Source organism: Pristis pectinata, chromosome 10 (assembly GCF_009764475.1).
Source record: "Pristis pectinata isolate sPriPec2 chromosome 10, sPriPec2.1.pri, whole genome shotgun sequence".
Taxonomy (NCBI): domain Eukaryota; kingdom Metazoa; phylum Chordata; class Chondrichthyes; order Rhinopristiformes; family Pristidae; genus Pristis; species Pristis pectinata.
In genome coordinates this window covers 25,599,196-25,619,231 of record NC_067414.1, presented here as the reverse complement: position 1 = coordinate 25,619,231, position 20,036 = coordinate 25,599,196, and the positions used below count along the sequence as shown (strand labels likewise).

The 20,036-nt window shown below is 36.7% G+C and overlaps 1 protein-coding gene across 2 annotated transcripts in view; it reads left to right on the top strand.

The window, feature by feature from the left end:
• The window catches only part of phip (pleckstrin homology domain interacting protein), a 158,443-nt gene extending 153,315 nt beyond the window's left edge, over positions 1–5,128 (top strand). For both annotated transcript variants that reach the window (XM_052024448.1, XM_052024446.1), the window contains exons 39-40: positions 792–950; positions 3,138–5,128. In XM_052024448.1, the coding sequence (XP_051880408.1) occupies positions 792–950; positions 3,138–3,802 (824 nt within the window). In that variant the 3' untranslated portion in view covers positions 3,803–5,128. The remainder of the gene's footprint in view (positions 1–791; positions 951–3,137) is intronic.
• The last annotated feature ends 14,908 nt before the right edge of the window (positions 5,129–20,036 follow it).

Here is a 20,036-nt window from a genome sequence, read left to right as displayed (position 1 = left end):
GTCATGGAAAAAGCCAGCGTGCTTGTCCATCTCCAGATTATTTTTTCCTTAGAATGCTGGAGTTTAGCAATTTGATACAACTGACTGCCTTACTAGGGCATGTCAAAGGACAGTTTTGAGTCAACCACATTTGTACTGGATTGGAGTCATTGCAAAAAATGCCAGGTTTCTTTTCCTTAGAGTTTGATCCAGTTAAATGTTAATGACAATCTTACAACTTCCTGGTTAATACTGACATATTTCCAGATTTTTTTTAAAACTAAGTTCAGATTCTGAAACTTTGAACCTGAACTTCCATCCACTGGATATCATTTAGATCTTCCATTCTTTCATGCTCATTGGTTCATGCCCCCCCCGCCCCCCCCATTCCCCTAAATAGTGCTCATCCTCCACCACACTCTCCCTTGCTCATTTCCTTTCCCATGCCACCAAGCTAGGATGGGACTCCTTTGAGATTAGTTCCCAAGGCATTGTGAGATGCGAATCATCCACTTCGTCTGCCACTATGTTTTATGCAGTGATCTAGCCCACTGAATTCCTCAATATGGGAAACAGAAAATGGAACATTATCAGGAACCAAGCACTCTGCCATCTGAGTTATCAGACCCAGAATTAGTTCTTCATATCTATTTTTAACTGAATGTTTAATACAACTATAACTATGTAAACCTTGCTGTGAATATCTGATGCTTTACAGCATCTATAAAATAAAAATTAATTGGAAACATCAGATGTGATTACTCTAATGGTAAATGAAAAGACATAATTTCTTTTCTTGTTTAATATTTTAGCGGACAATAATTCTAAGCCATCGAAAGCCCAGAACAATGTCCTTAATCCTAAACTATCTGAATCAAAACACAATACTAAGACTTCATTGACAGGTGAAAAGCCTCAGAAAAGGAGGTTCACACGTAGAAATAAAGCAACAACCTTCAAACAACCTAAAGGCAAGTTTTTTTAAAACTGGCAAATGGCAGCCAGTTGATTCTATAGTCAAGTATCTGATTGTTGTGGTAACCACATCTTAGTGGGGAATAACCTGTTGATATGTTGTAACCTGTTACATTATATCCAACACATGTCACTAACTTAGCAAACTGGTTAACTGTTAGCACTACACTGAAGGGGGCATGAAATTCTATCATGATGTCCATTGTCTTTGTGCCCTATGTAATTGAATTTCTCAATTTCATCTTCTCCTTCATCTCTTTCTCCTTGAGTAATGACCATTAATTGTCATAGATGTGTGGATATATGAGAATTGTAGTTTTTCCTTTTGAGGAACAATAGACTGCTTTCATGGAGGACTGCTCACTCTGCAAACCCTGAGCTAAAGCTGAATTCACTTGGTGAATGTTCAGCCACTGTGTAACAAAGATGAAATTTTTCATTTTCCATATCATGTTTCTAGGGACAAAAATATTACTCCTCGATTCTCAGGCCATCTGATGCATTTCAGCTGCCTTGTCCTATATATAGGTGGCTGGCTTTTACAGGATAAGGGCTATCCACTCCCTCATTGCTCTTCTCCAGACTCCAACTAACCAATGATGCTTCCATGAGTCTGCCTTTGGGGTTCCAAAGATGAGATTCTAGTGCCTGGACTAATAAGATGCCAAACTGCAGTTCTGTCAAGAGATGGTCATCCCCTATTGTCACGTGCTGCATAGTTTAGCCATGAAGTTCAGCCCTCACCTGGAGAATTCCAGTAGCTGAAAAAGAAGTGGAAGAAGGGCATGTCTGTGTATGGTTCCCTACCTTGCCAGAGAAGTAGTCAATGGGGGCACTTTGCCACATTATGACACTATTTGGCTTAGGAATAATCAGAGTCAAGTTATCATAGCAACACTTGTGTCCAGCTGGGAGTATCAACATCAAGTGCAGAAGATGCTATCTCTACTTGATTATTAACAAGATGAGCAAGGTGTCCAGATTCCACTATGCAAGAATTTCAGAGGAACATTGCCATCAGAGAATGCCATAAACCAGGCTCAGACTTTTGCTTTCCACAGCCAATTCACTTTCTAAATTTGGGCAATGTTTACAATATTGCTAACACGTGGCAATAAGGAAATATTCCTTCTGCAACGCTAACAATGTTCCTAATAATTAGTGACCACCAGAGATTTTACTACTCTGATTACTGTGTTGCTTAATTTTTAGGAGCTAGGGGAAATCTTTCTTTGGCTTTATAACAAAAGAAATCATTCCCTCAAATGATATGCCCTTCACATTGTGTGCATAAATGCAATTCAAAGTATGCTGTATTGGGGTAACTTTGAAATAACAAAATCTTGTACCTGTAAAGTGCCTTCATGTAAAATGAAATCCAAGCACTTCCTGAATGAAATAAATATAATATTGGATATTTTTAGAAGTTGAAACAGAGGCTTTTGAGAGTCTTTCAGAGAGTGGAGCAGATAGCATTGGCGTACTGTTTGGGCAAAGGAACTGTGGAATATATAATGGCTAGATTTGAAGGCCAAAGGGTACCAGAATGAAAATAAGGCTGGAGGAATGTATAAGTGGCAAGTCCAAAAGAACTTGAGGATGAGTTTAAAAATTTAAAATGTAATGTATCAGAATATAAAGATCTAATATAGAACAAGCAGAGAGGACAAATAAGAATCATTGAGGGATTGGATATGGATGCCTAATTTTCGGCGAAGCTGGAATCCATGAAGGTGGTTTCTGGACGACCGGCAAGAAAACCATGTCTGTAATGCCACATGGCATTTGTACTTGCCAAATTGCTTCACAGTGGAGGTAGATAATTGCCAAGCTAAGAAGCAAGAGATTAGGAGAGGTGACCAAGTATACTCCAAAATTTGTTTTGTAAGGTGGTTAAAAATGGAAAAGAGGTGTGCAGAGGTAGAAGAAATTGGGCTAAGAATTGCCAAATTAGAATCACATTTGCTTTGTTCTAATTCAAATGAAGAAATAACTCAGATAATTGATTACTGTTTAAAGGATAAAAATTCTCTTCAATGTATAATTTGAATTTATACACGTTAACCAAAGATCAAAAAAAAGTTATTTAAGAATAATTAATTATTCAGAAGATGATAGTTTATGCATTTTATTCTATTGCTCTATCTATGTTTTTACATATTTATTTTCCATTTAATGCACAGGTAACATCAAAGCTGAACCCTCACTGCAGAAGAGCCCACAAGTAAATGGACACACTTCATGTATCTCTGAATCTGTGGTCAAAAGAGGTCTTGGTAGGAAACCAGAAGAGGTAAAAAGTTTTAAAGGACCTGGTAAGAAAAGAGGTAGGAAAAGTAAAAAAGAGCTACTTAGTATTCTGCAAGAGAATGAAATGAAGAAAGCAGAAGCAAAGAAAGACTTCCCCAATTTGAATGGCGAAGAAGCTACCTCAGAAAGCAGCTCTACTTTAGAGAGCAACACACAAAGAGAATCTTTGCTGAAGAAGCCAACAAGAGGCAGGAAACCCAAAGGAAAGAGTCTACAAGCTAAATCCAAATTGACAGTTGTTGCTAAACGCAAGATGCAGACAAGAAGCAACAGTAGGAAACATGAAGAGCCCATGGAGCCCACTGAGCATATAGAACCTGTGGAAGAGGATGGAAGGACTGAGGAGGCCATGAGTTCTGTATCTGTCATGAAAACAAGGAATCAAGGTAGACGGACAACATGCTACAATGAGGAGGATTCAGAAGAGGAGCAAAGGCAGCTGCTGTTTGAAGATTCCACATTAACTTTTGGAACATCCAGTAGAGGCAGGCTGAGGAAATTGACAGAAAAAGCAAAAGCCAACCTGATTGGTTGGTAAACATCTGTAGTGTTTTGTCTACTCGGTAAGGCTTCTTGTTTAGACAAGAACAGGTAAGGGTTTGTTGCACTTGAGGTCACTGCATTGTCATCTGCAGAGGGCAAAATGAGCAAGGACTGATCCAAAATAAACTATTCTCTACAGTTGAAAATCTTGTTTCGCATTCACTGATAACTGCCTGGTACATTTTATCAATGCACAAATGTTCAGTGTTTTCCACCATTAACTCATGTTAGAATATTGGCTTTCTGGTATACATTCTGTCTGCTTCTATCTTGCATCTTCTGAAGAACTCCAGATTTGGCATCGTTTTGGTGGTAGAATATACTTGCTGACTAAAGGGATGGGGGTGGTTGGTATTTACACTTGTCAAACATTAATCATTACAGATTTGCTAATAGGTCAAGACTGAATTTGGCAAGTCTGTTCATTTAAAAACTGCCTTTGAAACTTCTGATTTTCATTTTTTTTATATATAGAGATATTTTAGGAATACCATTCTATTTTTAATCAATTATTTGCAACTACCAAGCATTTATGGAAGTCATCCAAAACAATAAGATGAAATGATTTCATATTGATGATTTTCATATACCTGCAAACACATATGTTATTTATATATATATATAGATATATATATATCTATATATATATATATAGATATATATATCTATATATATATCTATATATATATATATAGATATATATATCTATATATATATATAGATGAAATGTTTGCTGTTCACAATATCTTCACTGGTCAGTTAATTTCAGAAATGTATGTTGGTCAGTATTTTTCTAAGCAAAAGCTCTTAATTTCTTAAATTTCTTGGAGTTGAAATGCATCCATATGTATTGTATTATTTGTCTTCTATTCAAGATTTAACATATCAATATTGTTCTACCTTGCATTTTTCTAAGCAAATGGTTGCAACTGTGCTGTTTGTTATCAGATTAGTTGATACATTCACAGTACGTTCCCACTCTTCAATGAGCTTATTTAGTTTGAAGTGTATAAAGTTAATGCTAAGTTGGCAAGGATGTTAAATGCTGGCAAGCTTAGTTTGAATCCTATAATATATGCCATCAAAGCCTGTTAGAATTTTCATCTTACTTGCTTTGCATTTCCAGTTTCTAATCATTTCATGCACTCGTTCAATCAGAAAATGTTTGCAAGTTTTTGCACTACTGCTATGTGTAATTGTCTGCTTATTATTACTATGCAGATATAATTATGTATTTGTCATCAGAAATACATTTAAATAGCTATTTTGTGAGATATTTCCACTCCCACTGCCTCCCCTACCACTCTCCACCCTCCACCCACCCCCCCCCCCCCCCCCCCCCCCCACCATCCTCAAACATATGGATCACACAAGTTAGCAATGAAGTCCTTGCTCATTTGTCAATCAAAGTGTACTGCAGAGAACTCACAGTTGACTTCAAGTGTATTTGGGCACCTGCAATTCAAGCTTTCCAAAGAATTGCATAAATGGCCCTTTACGTTCCCGCAATTGTAAGCTGCTTCTCCCATTTATTGAATGTAGAGGCAAACAAAAAAGACTGCATTGCACTGGACTGAGTGGTTGTTTCTTGCTTACCTTACACAATCAGGAAAAAAATGAGGCAAACTAGAAAAGGGGGTTGATTTTAGTTACGTTTTCACAAGCGCTCGTATGCGTACACACAAATATTGTATATTGTAAGTAGAAAAGAAATATTTTAAGATATAGTACAGGAATGGGGTTGAGATGTGCCATCTATTCAAGTGGCTTTTAGCACACACACAAATGCTTTCCATCTAGAGTTTATGAGAACCGTGCCTAACTGCTTATTGGTTGGAAAAGGTTCTGAGATTTTAAAACTACCAAGCATGTGAATTGCGCTGAAATTTCCAGACTTGTTTAATTTGTGAGGATTTCGCCTACCCCTTCAATAGTACAGGATTTCATGGGAACTTACTTGGCACTGGTACGCAGTTAACAAATGTCACAATGTAAAGGTCCCATTGTATATGAATATTAGCTCAATCATGCTTATTGGGCTTTTTAGGGAAAAACATGGTTTAAAATTCATTCCATGCAGTAATATGTTCTGGAGCTTGCACCCTATTTTCTGATTTTAAAGAAAAGTTGGCTTTTTTGTAATCAGTAATTAAATGGTCAAATGACTTTTTATTGGATGTCTGCAAATTGTACATTACTACACAGTGTCGTTTTTGTGCACTTTCTGCCTATGTCTATTATGCTACATTAAGTCAGTAACCTCCCTCAAAGGAAATAGCATTTGGTGATTGTGCCTTGAATATATTTTTTTTCTTTTTTCTAGTTAATGGTTAGGGCTGGGATGAAAATTATTACACTCCGGAGTTTTCTACCTTTTGACACCACCTACTTGTATGTATATAACAGAAACAAAACTGCGTTTTTACATGAGAGCACAGATAATCACTTCTGAAAGTGATGAGATGCCATGCACTGCATGCTGTAAATGTACACATGATTGCAGATCATTTCTCTTCCAAACTGCCAAATGTAAACAATTCTCACTGAAGCAGAATATTTCTTTAAGGTACTTAGAATGTTGTCCCAGTTCTGATTTCCCCATGGCAGTTTTAAGGTGATGCTTGATTTGACTTTAAATCTTCTCACCAAGTTGCATTTGTTTTCTTTTGCAATTCATTTTTCCTGAAGTAATGTGACAAGTTTTTATTTCTTGGTATACCATTTTGATTTGATTAGATTTTTAACATAAATACTTGTTTTAAAATTTATTTTTAAGCAAGTTTGTCACCCTCTTTCATGTTTGTAAGAAAAGCAAGTGATTTTCCAAATTCTGACTTGTAGGATATTTAGAGAAGGATCATACTCCTTAAGATACCAATGTGCTATATCCAGTCAAGTTTGAGACTGTTGTTATGGTATGTGCCCATACGTTATTCTGTCTCTTATTTAAATATATACTTCTGTTAAGATTTTTTTTTAATAACCAGTGAACCAAGAAATAATTGTCATTTTATGTACAAATTAAATGTGACCTTGTTTTATTCTTACTGGTCCTTAACAGTAATGCTCCCACAAACTGAATTAAAGTGTCTCTTTCCCTTTTGTAATTCTTTGTCAAAAATTGTGTAAATAAAATATTGGATACGTGAGTGATTGAGGCCATATCCTATTTAAGGGATTCTGATAAGAATTAAATCTGAGCAGCTGATGAATGTCATCAGAACCCTGAGATTAGGTAAACCTTTTTATTCACTCACTGATATGTTTATCATATAAAATATACTGTGTTTGGAATTTTAGATGAAGTAACTTGCTGTTTTGTCGAAACATGTAGTTTGATATTTTTAAGAGCATTTTAGGACATCATTGTATTACTGAAACTGTATTCATTTTGTTGAGGTTATTCATTTGAGGCACCATTTCAATGGGCTCGTCAAAATTAATATGCAGCATTACAAAGGAAAACTCCATACACAGTATATATTATATACTTCTGTTATAACTGTTCATATCTGCAGAACAGCATTTTGCCATTTCCCTTAGGATCCTTATTCTGATCCTATTTTTAAAATAAAAATTAATTCAAGAAAATTATTGCATGAGAGGTTGATTTTTTTGTCTTTATTAATTTTGAGCATTCATGATTTAATTTGTACTTGACCTTGCAGCCAAAGTTTAGAAGCTGCTTCTTCCTCCACAGTTGGAGGATACAGAAAAAGTGTGTGTATATATAAGTTCCTTAACATGTTAATTTATGTATTTTAGTTACATAGCTGAAATAAAATTTAAAAACCTGTATATAAATATTGCACAAACACCCACTTTTATGAACACTGTTAAGTGCTGACTGTTGTTTATGTTGCCATTCCATATATTTGCAATTACAGTACCACTTTGGTATCTGTTCTGAAAGTCAGGCCTCTTGTATTAAGAGGTTAAAACATATGCCTGAAGTGTATAACTTTCATGCTGGGATTAACACTGGTTAAAAGGTAGTTTGCTGCATTCTAAACTGACCTTTACCCCACTCTTTGAAGTTAATGAAAAGTCCAAAGCATGCTTTGTACTGTAGAATAATGTCATTTACACCCTATATCTTTGTTGCTCATTTTTTTTATATATGGGAGAGTCGAATTTTACAAAGTACAATTATAATGGTACTTGTGTATTTTATATTTAACACATTTGAATTTTGTAGATTAAAGTTTATATGTTTTAATAATTCAGCCTCTTAACATTAATTTGCTAATATTTTATTTTGATACTATTAAGATGAGATAACAAATAAAAATAGTTCCTGATTAGTTGTTATCTCAATTTGTTCAATATTTAATGGTGCCTTTTTATAACAGGTGATGTGAGATTGTCCTTCAAATTATAACCACCTAGTCATAAATATATCCCCCTTCTGAAAGCTTATACTTTTATGCTTTTTTGGGGCAGAAAATGACGTTAAAAGTGCTCCCAACAATCCCACATTCAAACCCACACATAGGCTTCTGACAACGACCATTCCTCATGATATTAGCCCTCCTCGATCACTCTGAGACTTAGTCCTTTCAGATCCCTGTCACTAATGGATCTTTCTCAGTGGCATGCCAGATACTAGGAGCAGATAACACAACACCTTATTCTTCACAACCTCTTCCCGCGATCTGCCTAAGAATGCCTAGTAACTAAACATTGAGCCTATTCATTCATTTACAGTACTGTCCTCATGCGGGAAAATAGCCCAAAATGTCAACTATGCCTTTGCTTCTGCAGATGCTGCTCAATGCTGAGTTCCTCCAGTTGTTTGTTTTTTGCCATAATACCCTAGAGCATTCTTTAATTTCTGGGCCATTAAGTTTGATGGTCCAAAGTGGAAATAAATCAATTGTGTATATATGTTTAAAAAAAACCCTAAAAATACTCGGAATGATTATGTAACAGCTAACATGCAAAAATTAGTAATTAAAAAAAATAGTTTTATAACGTACATTTGCTATTTGGTTTAACTGAGTTTTAAGGACACTTCTTGTTGCTATGGATCTGAGTAGTTTATAAGAAGTGCTTGTTATTCAATTCTCTTTATGGTTATTAATTGATTAAGTATTGCCTTTGTGGGATTGCAAATTTTATATACAGTTTTAAATCATGAAAACCTTTCTTCAACTATATTCCATGCATGACTTTTAATATCATAAGATAATTGCCCACAATATTACATGATATTGTTGCAACATTATAAAATTTATTGCCCAGAAATTAATCCCTACTTGGTAGTACTAAATAATTACATCAATATACCTCCCAAAACTTCAATTGATCGAGATTTGGCAGGAGTATGACATACTACTACAACTATATAGCATGTTCGGCAGTAGCAGCTAGGGCTGCAGTAGAAAGCTTAGATTTGATGTGTAGACCATATTTTCCAAAATATAAGCAATATTGGTTAGTGCAAGTGTATGTAATAATTGCCATAATAGTGCAGAAATGAATTTTCAATGAAAACATGTTACACTAATTTGACTCATCTGGGAAAGAGTTCGAGGCCAAAAAAAATGGATCACCTATAGTAGAAAAAAATGTTTTGACTTCAATATTTCTCTGTTCTCACAAATGTGGTCCTTGAATTTTTTTTCTCCCTATAATCACCTAGGTAACCTGCTCAAGGGCTTCTATCAGTGGCACATCAGAATTTAATTAGGAGGAACTGGATGATTATTAGGTAATTTTCCAACTTTTCCATGAGGGATAACCCAAGCCCTAATTTCCATTGGAGCACAGATTTGCCCACTTGAGTGTTGGCTGCAAAATCAGTCACAGGTTTGTGCTCATACTTCTTAGCATTAATACTTTATAGATGGCGAGCAAAAAACAGATTTTGAGCTGTTCAGCTTTAGTAATACTTAAAAAAGGCTTGTAAAATAAAATGGTAAAACAGATGCTGGAAATACTCAGCAGGTCAGGCAGCATGGGGTGAGAAACAGAATTAATGTTTCTGGTTGGTGACTCTACAAAGGTTCCACTTGACTTTCAGGTTCTTATTAGCAGTACTGTGTATCTTTTTGAAGTGGATACAGCAGAGTATATAGTCTGTTGGTAGAAATATTAAGAGTAATATATTTCAATTTGATTGTTTTTCTTTTTGCTACTACATGAATTGACCTATCGCATTTCACCTTTGGTTTTTGTTTTGCATTGTGAGACTTTCTTCCTGATATTTCCATCTAATTTTTAAGTCTTCCAGAGACAAAGGATGGGAATTCCTTTCGGTGGTTCCATAGGGTACCTGGACTTGGAGAATAATGCCATGTTTTCAAGGGAATAGAAAGGTTTTATATGTACTGCTCTTTTCCCTGTATTATATATACAACAGTCTTTACTCTAGAACCCTCATTTACTGAACCAAAAACAGAAGATCCTAAAAGCACTCAGCAGGTCTGTGCAGCGTCAGTGGACAGAAAAACACAGTCAATATTTTGAGTCAAAGACACTTCATCAGACGTGGAAAAGTGAGAAGACAAGCATTTAAGTTGCAGAGAAGGGGACGGTGAAGAGAATAGAAGGAATGTCTGATCTACTTTGACTCTGACCTCTGTATTTAGCCTGTTATGTTTCTCCAATTAAGCACAATGTAAGCTCGTCATTTTCATTTAACATACCTGAGTATGTTACATCTACTGAGATTCAATATTGAATTTAACAATCTCAGGTAACCCCTTTTTTTTCTATACATGGCTGTAGCTGTACCTTTTACATTCAAATTTATTTCACTTTCTTCTGTTCTAAATTTTTTTTTATTGTAACCATGACAACTATGGTCTGTGCACACTTACAGACATTCTCTTTGTGTCTCCATCTTTCTTCTCTCTGCAACGTAAAGCACACTTGCCTTCTCGCTTTTTCTAGTTTTGATGGTGGGTCTTTAACCCAAAGTATTAACCCCGTTTTTCTCACCACTGATGATGTGTGATCTGCTCTAATGCTTTCAGCTTTGTCTGTTTTTCTTCTGAATTTTCCACATCTGAAGTTTTTTTGCTCCACATTCATGCTGTGGCAGACCGGGGCTGTCTTAGAAATAGAGAGTAACAAGGACAAGAGTAGGACATAGAGCCTCTCAAGCCTTCCCCCTCTGCACAATTGAGGCCTCTGGATTCCCAACCTCTAATTCTTAAAGGCCACGCAGGTCATTGTTGTAATAGTCTATTACACCACTGAATCTTGATGTGATGGAAGTCAAGTGACTGTCCAAATGTGCCTCACAAATCTGAGGACAGTCTTTGTTTGCAAGGGGTAATATGTTCATCATTTTCATTGTGTTGAAGCAACATCCATTCAACAAAGCACTGAACCTTTCTTTCCCCAGATGGCTGGACTCCTACATATGGAGAACACGTTATACTTTGGAGTCAATGTATTGATCAGACCACTGAATCTGGCTGCCTGTTCCAGGTGTATCTGGTATATTGCCTTTAAAATATTAAACATAGCAATTGTCCTTGTATGGCCTCATTCAGAAGCATTTCTACTTTAATTAGATACCTAACTTGCCTGAGGGGAAAAAAGGTCAGCATCTCAGGAAGTATCTAGGGTATGCAGAAATACAGTAGGATAGAAAGGTAGAAGTAATTTTTCAAGTCTTCCTTCAGAAAGCAAAGAATTCCATTATCTGTAGTATTTTGCTCTGTTTTCCTCTTTCTACAGATGCTGTTTGGCCTGTGAGTGTTTCACTAATAAAAAATTCCGTCCACAAATGAAAATTCTCAGGCCTGATGATCACATTCTCCTTTGAGTATTTTGGTGAGATGTTATATATAAAGGGCACCTGAAGGTATGAATACCAACTTACTTAGATTTTACAACTAATGTTTTATGTTTGTTACGCTTTTAATTACAGATTATAAATTAAAACAATATACACATGCATTTTATTGATATGCTCATACAAAAATATTGTTACATAATATGCAGCCATTAATGTTGTGGGATGTGTGTTTAGCCGGTATTTATTGCCATTCCTGGTAGGCAGGTTCTAACTATAGGAAGAAAATGTAACTATTGTTCTTAATAAACTGACAATCAACGTCTAACAGGACACTCTGAATAAAATACAAATTTAAATTTTCTCATACTTTTAAAAAGCAGTATTTTAATGATGGGCTTAAAGGTCTTGCGTGTAAGAATATAAGTTCATAATTGTGTCACCATCTAATTACAAACTTCAATCAGCAGACTAACCATATTGTTGGGTTGAGGGGTTCTGAGAAAAAGCTCAAGAAAGCCATTAAATCTTATTAATATTAAAACAATATTAAATAAAGAGATTGATTTCGATAGCTTAAAAAAAGATATCAAATCAATAGAGAGGGAAAATTGAAATAAGGCATTGCACATTAATAATATTTTTATAGTAATTAACATGCACACAAGTACTTATTTCTACCCAGGTTGCAATCAGGTCAATAATAAGTACCTCAAAATTTGCATTGTTAATGATGGTAGAATGTTAACACAGGTAAACATGTTTCTCCACCCCCCCCCCCAACCTTATTTCAAATAAGAGAGAGTACAGAAATTATTTGAAAAGAAAATGTTTACATAGTATATTCATTTTCAAGAAAATTTGCTTCTGTGGAAATGGAAAGTAAATAGGACTGATGCTGCAGGATGTCAGTAATGGAATATTTTTCCACTTGTTTGCCTGTCAGTTTACTTGCCTGTTAGAAGAAAAGCAATTTTTTTTCCAGTATGTGCCCCATTGCCAACCTCAATGGCATTACTGGTTTTGTCACATGCAAATGTGATGGTCTATTCATTGCCAAGTTATGGCAAATTATAACCTTACTTGCACATAAAACTGGATAAACAAGATTGCTCGGCCAAGTGAGACCTTTCAGCTGAAAAGTGAGGGAATGTTTGATTTTGGACTGGATTTAAAACCATGCCAAAACTGTGACAGCAGTACACACCCTAAAAGTACAGTGAGGGAAAATGAACAGTATATTTTTTTTCTGAAAAGATTCCCTTGAATGAAAGGAACTTGCACTAGTGTTGTATGGTAACAAACATATATATTTTCTGGTAAGGTTTTAATTTTGCTTATAAAAAAAAAGCAGCTAGCCGATTATTCTTGTGATTCATTGACCAAGTAATGGCTAGCCTATAGAATAATTAGGAAATAACTTCTTTATATCAAACTTTTTGCGAAAGTGATGTGTACACTATCTCAATGCAGTGCTAGGTTGACAGAAAGTAGAATGATGGATGCTCACCAGGAGTGCAGGGAGCAAAACTATGTGTCTGGGTTTCAGCAGCAGATAAGCCAATGCAGAGGGGCTGAATTGATGGGTATTACACATTGGAAGTGGGCAGTCATCATCATGGCACAGATATGGTCTCTGAACCCAATCAAGTTTTTTGAATAACCCGGTCGACACTGTTGCCAGGGAGGAGGATGGGGTCACTGCCTAGGGAACATACTTTAAGATGGGTATTCAAAACTTCCCAATTATTAGTCTTATAAATACTTAAGAGAAACTTCTCATTCAGTGCTATACAAGACCTTGGAGGAGTCCAGGATGGCAGTGGTGTGGTAAAACAGTGTTATCACCTCATGTAGAAACTGATGCTGTGTGTTTTGGATGATGCTGCCTGAGACAATGGCTAGAGGATACAACCTGAGGTAACACTGCAGCTTTGTTTTTTTTTTGACAACTCTTTGGCTGCAACTGGAGAAAAGAACAGACCCAGGTAAGTGTGGATTCATCCAGAAGGACAATGGTGGATACGCATTGGATGAATATGATGTAGATAGCAGGGTCAAAAACCGCAAATGGGTCAGGAAAGATGAAAAGGATGCTGCATTTTGCACAATCAGGTATTATGTTGTTAGGAAATTTGAATAGATTAGTTTCAGTACTCTGACATCAGTGGAAACCTGAGTGGAGAGATCCAGACAATTAATTCTGGGTAAAATGGGCACAGATTTGGTGACTACAACAGTTTAAGGATTTTGGAGAAGGTGGTTCCAACAACACCTTGGAACTACCTTGTGCATGTCATAATATCTAAGCCTGGGAATTACTTAGGGAGGTCAAGCCAAGAATTGCTTTGGGTGGTTTGGAAGAAGTTGGCCTATCCTTTTCCTTTGCATGTGTTTACAGAGTTCTGTGCAGTTTCTGAATCTTTAGTTTTATTTCAGATTTACAGTATTTGTAAGTGTTTTGCAAGATACACTTAAGTTTTTATTACCAAACTGTAAGATTGATTATTGTTGTTTGTTGTTATCTGCATGTTTAAATAACTACATTGAACACAATTATTCAACATTAATACTGCATGGAGCTATTTATAAAATATCGGTCTTTTCATCAAAAACAGTACAGACAGCATCACAATGGCTTTTAATTAATAAAGGAAGATAATTTTTCAGTGTTTTAGAACATAGAACAGTATAGCACAGAAACAGGCCCTTTGGCCCATGATGTGAAGCTAAACTAATTAAGCTAATGATGCCTAATTAAACTAATCCCTTCTGCCTGCACATGGCCCATATCCCTCCATTCCCGTTCTAAGACACCCTTAAGTGTCTCTGTTGCACCTACCTCCACCACTACCTGTGGCAGTGCATTCCAGGCACCCACCACTCTCTGTGTAAAAAAAAATTGCCACACACATCTCCTTTGAACTTTCCCCTCTCGCCTTGTGCATGCCCTCTAGTATTAGACCAACATTCGCAAACTCTCAAGATATGAGCACCTCCAAGTCTCTGAGCTGCATATCTTACCCTAATTGTAGGGTATGGAATCTGGTCTTTTGGAATGAATATTGCTACATCTGCTGTTTGCTGTTTTTTTTTATGGTGCTTGCGTTTATCATAACTGCAGCTGGATTTTGCAGCAGTTGTAACAGTGAGGTTGTCAGAGTTCACCATTATTGCGGGGTAAATCAGAAAGCAGCTTCCAGCCTCTATATGTGCACAGTTAAACAGAAAAGTCCATAAGTTCCTTTCAGAGGTACTCATTGGGGTATGCACTACGGCAATCCTCACAGTTGCCATTTTCTCTGTTAGACTTGGCATGAAACCTCTGGAATAACGTAAATTTGCAGTATTGCTTACTAATTCATCTCTAAAGATAGCTGTAAAAATTCAAGGCTGAGATAATTAACTTTTTAAAAACAATTACTGCATAACCGATTCTACATTGAAAATATTTAATTCATTCCCTCAAGAAAATTTAGTTTGACACTTTCCCTTAACCCAGTCCGTATTCCCCATTCATTTTTTTGGACTCTACATCATTTAAATGGAATTTCTATTTCTCGTCTTATTCTTCTCAATTTGGAGTCAAATCTTGTTGAGGATTGATTCAATGTGATTGGTTTAAGAGCTTTGATATTGCTCTATTCGGAGGTCAGAAATCCTCTGTAGAAGATGTTACATTGAAATAGGAGCCCAGTGACAGAAAAATCTTGAAACTGAAGCCCATGAAACCCACACCAGGTCAAACTTAGTCTAAGCTCTCTTATGTCCTAGCCCTGAATTTCCATTACATTCTAGGTTTTCCGTCTCTTCTCATTGGGCCTCCCAAACTCAACTTGTTCATGAGACCCACCTCCTGCTTCCCAATAAACTGCTGACCACCTAGCTTAAGTTAATGGTTCTCCCCTGGGGCTGTTTCATAAACAACACCCTCTACCCACCTTAAGATCAGCTGATATCATTGGTCAAAAAACAAGCTGCTGGGGGAACTCAGTGGGCCAGGCAGCATCTGTAGAGGGAAGTGGACAGTTGAAGTTTCGGGTTGAGACCCTGCATCTGGACGCTTCAGCAGCTTGTTTTTTTTGCTCCAGGTTCTAGCATCTGCAGTCTCCTTTGTCTCCATAGTATCATTGCTCTCCTCTTCTTAAAAAAAACAACTTGACCCTTCAGACTTTGCAAATTACTTGCTTCTGCATCTGCGACATCCTTCTCTATAGCAAAAGAATACTGATGCTGGATATCTGAAATAAAAACAAAACTGCTAGAAATACTCTGCAGGTCAGGCACTATCTGTGAAGAGAGAAATAGAGATAAAATTCCATTTTGATGACTTCACGCAGAATTGGGAAAGTTAGAGATAATTAAGTTTTGAGATACAGAGAAAATAGGAAGGGAAAGAGAGAATAAAAGATTTGGGAAGGGGTGAGGGTAGGAGAGGTTAAATGGCAAAAGTGATGTTGCAGGACAAAAGATGATGGCATTAGGACAGGGAGAAGCAATGAATGCACCAACACCTATCTGGGGCAGCGCACAATAGCAGGACAGAATTGAAGAATAGTTAGAGAATAGCAGGAGGCTATTCAACTTCTTGAGTCTGTAAAGGATTTATTTAAGAGCAATCTAGCTAGATGCACCCCCCCAGCCGCCTTCTCATATCCTGTAAACTGTTCTTCCAGCTCCCTTTTGAACATTGCAACTGAATCTGTTTCTACCATCAGCATGGCACTCTATTAAATGACCAAATCTGTTGTACCAAATGAATATTAAAGGGAATCTTAGAAAAAAAATCCTCTTGTCACTTTTAGTTCTTCTGGTCAATCAGCTTCATTCTGTGTCCTCTAGTTTCTTCCAATGGGATATCTATTCTCTCTATAGTGCTACAGTATATGCTACATACAAATGCACTGCAATTACTTGCCCAGGCTACTGTGGTAGCATCTGCCAAACTAATGACCACTCCACAAAGGTGGACAAGGCCAGTGGGTGCATGGGAACACTACCACCTGCAGGTTTCTCTCCAGGTTACCACCATCCAAACTTGAAATGTATAGCTGGTTATTCTCTAAATTCTGGATCCTCCTATCCACCAACACCTTGGGTGTGCCTTCACCAGCAGAACTGCAGCAGTTCAAGAAGTTGACTCAAGAACATTTGGAGGCAAGCAACTGGTGCTGGTGATGCCAGTGATGCCCCACTTCCTGTAAAATGAAAAAGGGAGAAACTTTGATTTCAGTCCCAGGACCAGTCAAAATTGAATGACTCATGAGCAAGTATCAAGCAAATCATTAGTATACATAGTATATCATATTTTTTTATTATTATTCTTATTCTCTAGGTTTTTGCAGCAACTGGAATCAGTGATATTTGATTACAAGTGTTGCTTTTGACTGCACGTCCACTCTTCTCACCAAAGATGTTTGGATTAGTTATTAAATGACCAAAACTGCTGTAACCAAATGAATATAAAAGATAAATTTTATTTTGGTGCACCAGCAATCAAATGGAGATGTGAATAGTTTCAGGGCTCAATCAATGTGTTTTAAAAATCAATGTGGATTGTGTTCTTGAATATATTTCATCCAAGTCCTGATAAAAAGGGAAATGGTTCTGAATATTTTTCTGGCTAATCATTTGTGGACTCTTACTGTGCCCAAATTTGTTTAAAAACTTCCTCACATCACAAGTGACATTTAAAATGTGACAAACGTAGACATGGATTGTATGATATAAATGCCAGTATTTTACCAATCCCACATTTACAAAAATAGATATTTTTTCTGCAGATTATATCTGCAGTATCCTCTATTATTAAGAGATGTGGAATACAAAACTGAAAATGTTACTTTGTATTTAATAATTAATCGTTTTAATTGCTTGATTTGTACTGAACTATTTATATACTTAATCACCATGGAACTGAACCCACTTATCAGTTTCCGCACTTGTTACTCTACATTTTGTTTACTATCCTACAGTTAATAGAAGCAGAATTTCTTCACCCCATGCTATGTAAGTTTATGTATGTATATCCCATATTTTGAACTAACATTACATTTCTTGTGGTAAATGCTGCTAATTTTGCTGTTAATATTTCAGGTTTCTATTGTTAAAGAACCTGATCATCACAAGATGTCACACATTCATAAAACAATATTTTGAGCTGTATAAAAGTTATATTTTAAGCTAAAATATTGCCTTTGATGATTGTAAATAACAATGCTACGTTCTGCGATTAGGCCAAGACAAAAAGTGCACAGAGCAAGGTTTCAAATAGCAACGTGACAGCTGAAGAATTAGAAATCTAAGAAATAGTGTTTGCATGAAAGTGACTATGAAGCTGTTGCCTTACTGTAAATTGCAACTGATTGACAAGTTTTAGGAAAAGAAAATCCTACCATCCCTGCTGGATCTGGCCTAGATGTGACTATTCACTTATGAAAGTGATTACTGGAAGAGCCCTAGCATCCACTCAGTTGTAACAGTTAAAGAAAATTTCCATAGTTTCATAAGAAGACTAATTACCATGTTCTCTGCACAGCTTTAGATGTGCAAAATAAATGCTGGCATTGCCAATGTCAATCACATCCTAAGAGGAAGCAATGGCTATTACACTGTAGACATTGAAGTATTCAAGAGAATATTCCACCTATATCTTTGCTGTTACTTGAAGTACCCAATATAATTATGAAAAGGGAAAAAAGATGAGGATGCTGGAAAGCTGAATTTACAAAATGTTGTACCCACTCAACCTGTCTGGCAGCATCTGTGGAAAGAGAAAGAGGGTTAACATTTTTGACTGATGACTTTTCATCAATTTTGATGAAACCAAACTTGTGTTTTGTTTCTCCACTGTAGAGTAGTCCATGGTATGAACACTAAGTACAATGCACTAAATTGGAAGAAGTCCAAGTAAATTATTGTTTCACTTGGAAGAACTTTTTGGGTCCCTGGATTGTGGGAAAAGATGAGGTAAAAGGACACATCTGGCATCCTCTGTGATTGCATGAGGAAGTGGTTAGTGGAGATGGAAGAGCAAATGGAGTCATGGAGGGAATGGTCCCCTTGGAATACTAAAAGAGGAATGAAGAAGATATTTCTGGTGGTGGAATTTCACTGAAGGTGCCTTAGGTTGATCCATTGAATGTGGAGGCAAGTGGAATGAAAGATGAGGAAGGCAGAACTCTATTCTTACTCTGGCTGGGAGGAGAAGGGATGAGAGCAGGTATGGGAAATAGAGAAGCAGGTGAGAGTGCAGTCAACTATGGCAGACAGGAAGCAACAGATGAGGGGAAAGGTGTACATCTGAGATGCAGTGGTGTTGAAAGTGTCATCACCAGTTTTTCTTCTTTCCACAAGCTGCTGGGTCTGCTGAGTATTTCCAGTATTCAGATTTCCAGCAACTGCTGTGTTCTGTGTCTCATAATAATGGCATGTTGTCTCTTGTACACTAACTGCCCTTATATTCACCTTCCTGTATTTACACGTATTCAGTAAGATTTGCAATAATTAACTCGCGTCCGCTTCCTCTCTTGGTACAGAAAGCAGCTGTGTCACCTGGACAACCTTGGTCTCCACTATATTCACGGATATTCCCTTTGTTCTCTGCAATTAATAACTTAATGCATGCTTACTTTCTCATGTTCCACAACTTAATGCATGCTTACTTTCTCATGTTCCACAACTTAATGCATGCTTACTTTCTCATGTTCCACAACTTAATGCATGCTTACTTTCTCATGTTCCACAACTTAATGCATGCTTACTTTCTCATGTTCCACAACTTAATGCATGCTTATTTTCTTACGTTTCCGGGTCTGACGAAGAGTCATTGACCTGAAACATTGTGTTTTTCTCTCTCCACAGATACTGCCTAACCTGCTGAGTAACCCGTTTTTATTTGATGACGTTTCCCTACATTATCTCTGAATCTAAAATAATGAATAGGGGATGAACTAATGGAAATTAAAGGATATCCAAGAGGGCTCTTAGTAAAAAATTTGATATTAATTGTTGAGAAATGTCTAACGTCTGTGATGGATTAATTTGCTAATAATTCATTAAACTATTATTCCCAGTTATGGTGTTGGGGTTACTGTTGGGTGAACATTAGAAATCTCTGTTTTTTAATAATTCCTCTCAGAAACCTAAGTTAGAATATTTTCCCCGTGGTCCTACAATTAAGAGTTGCTGTTTCCTTGAAGTTAGAATTTGAGTTTAAAAAATAATGACAAGCGAAGAACTGGCCCAAAAAATGCAGCGGCGGGACAACATATATTAGTTTTGACCGTGTGAAGTGGCGTCTAAATGGTCCAGCTACACCTGACTGTTGAATTGACAGCTGGATGGACTGAGCCTGTTGTCGCTCTCGGGCTCTGTGCGGTTAGAGACGTGTGTGTCTGACGTGGCTCCGCAGGATATGGCTCCCGGGACAAGTCGTGGGGCAACACTATTGGATAAAAAAAATAAAGGCTTCACGGTC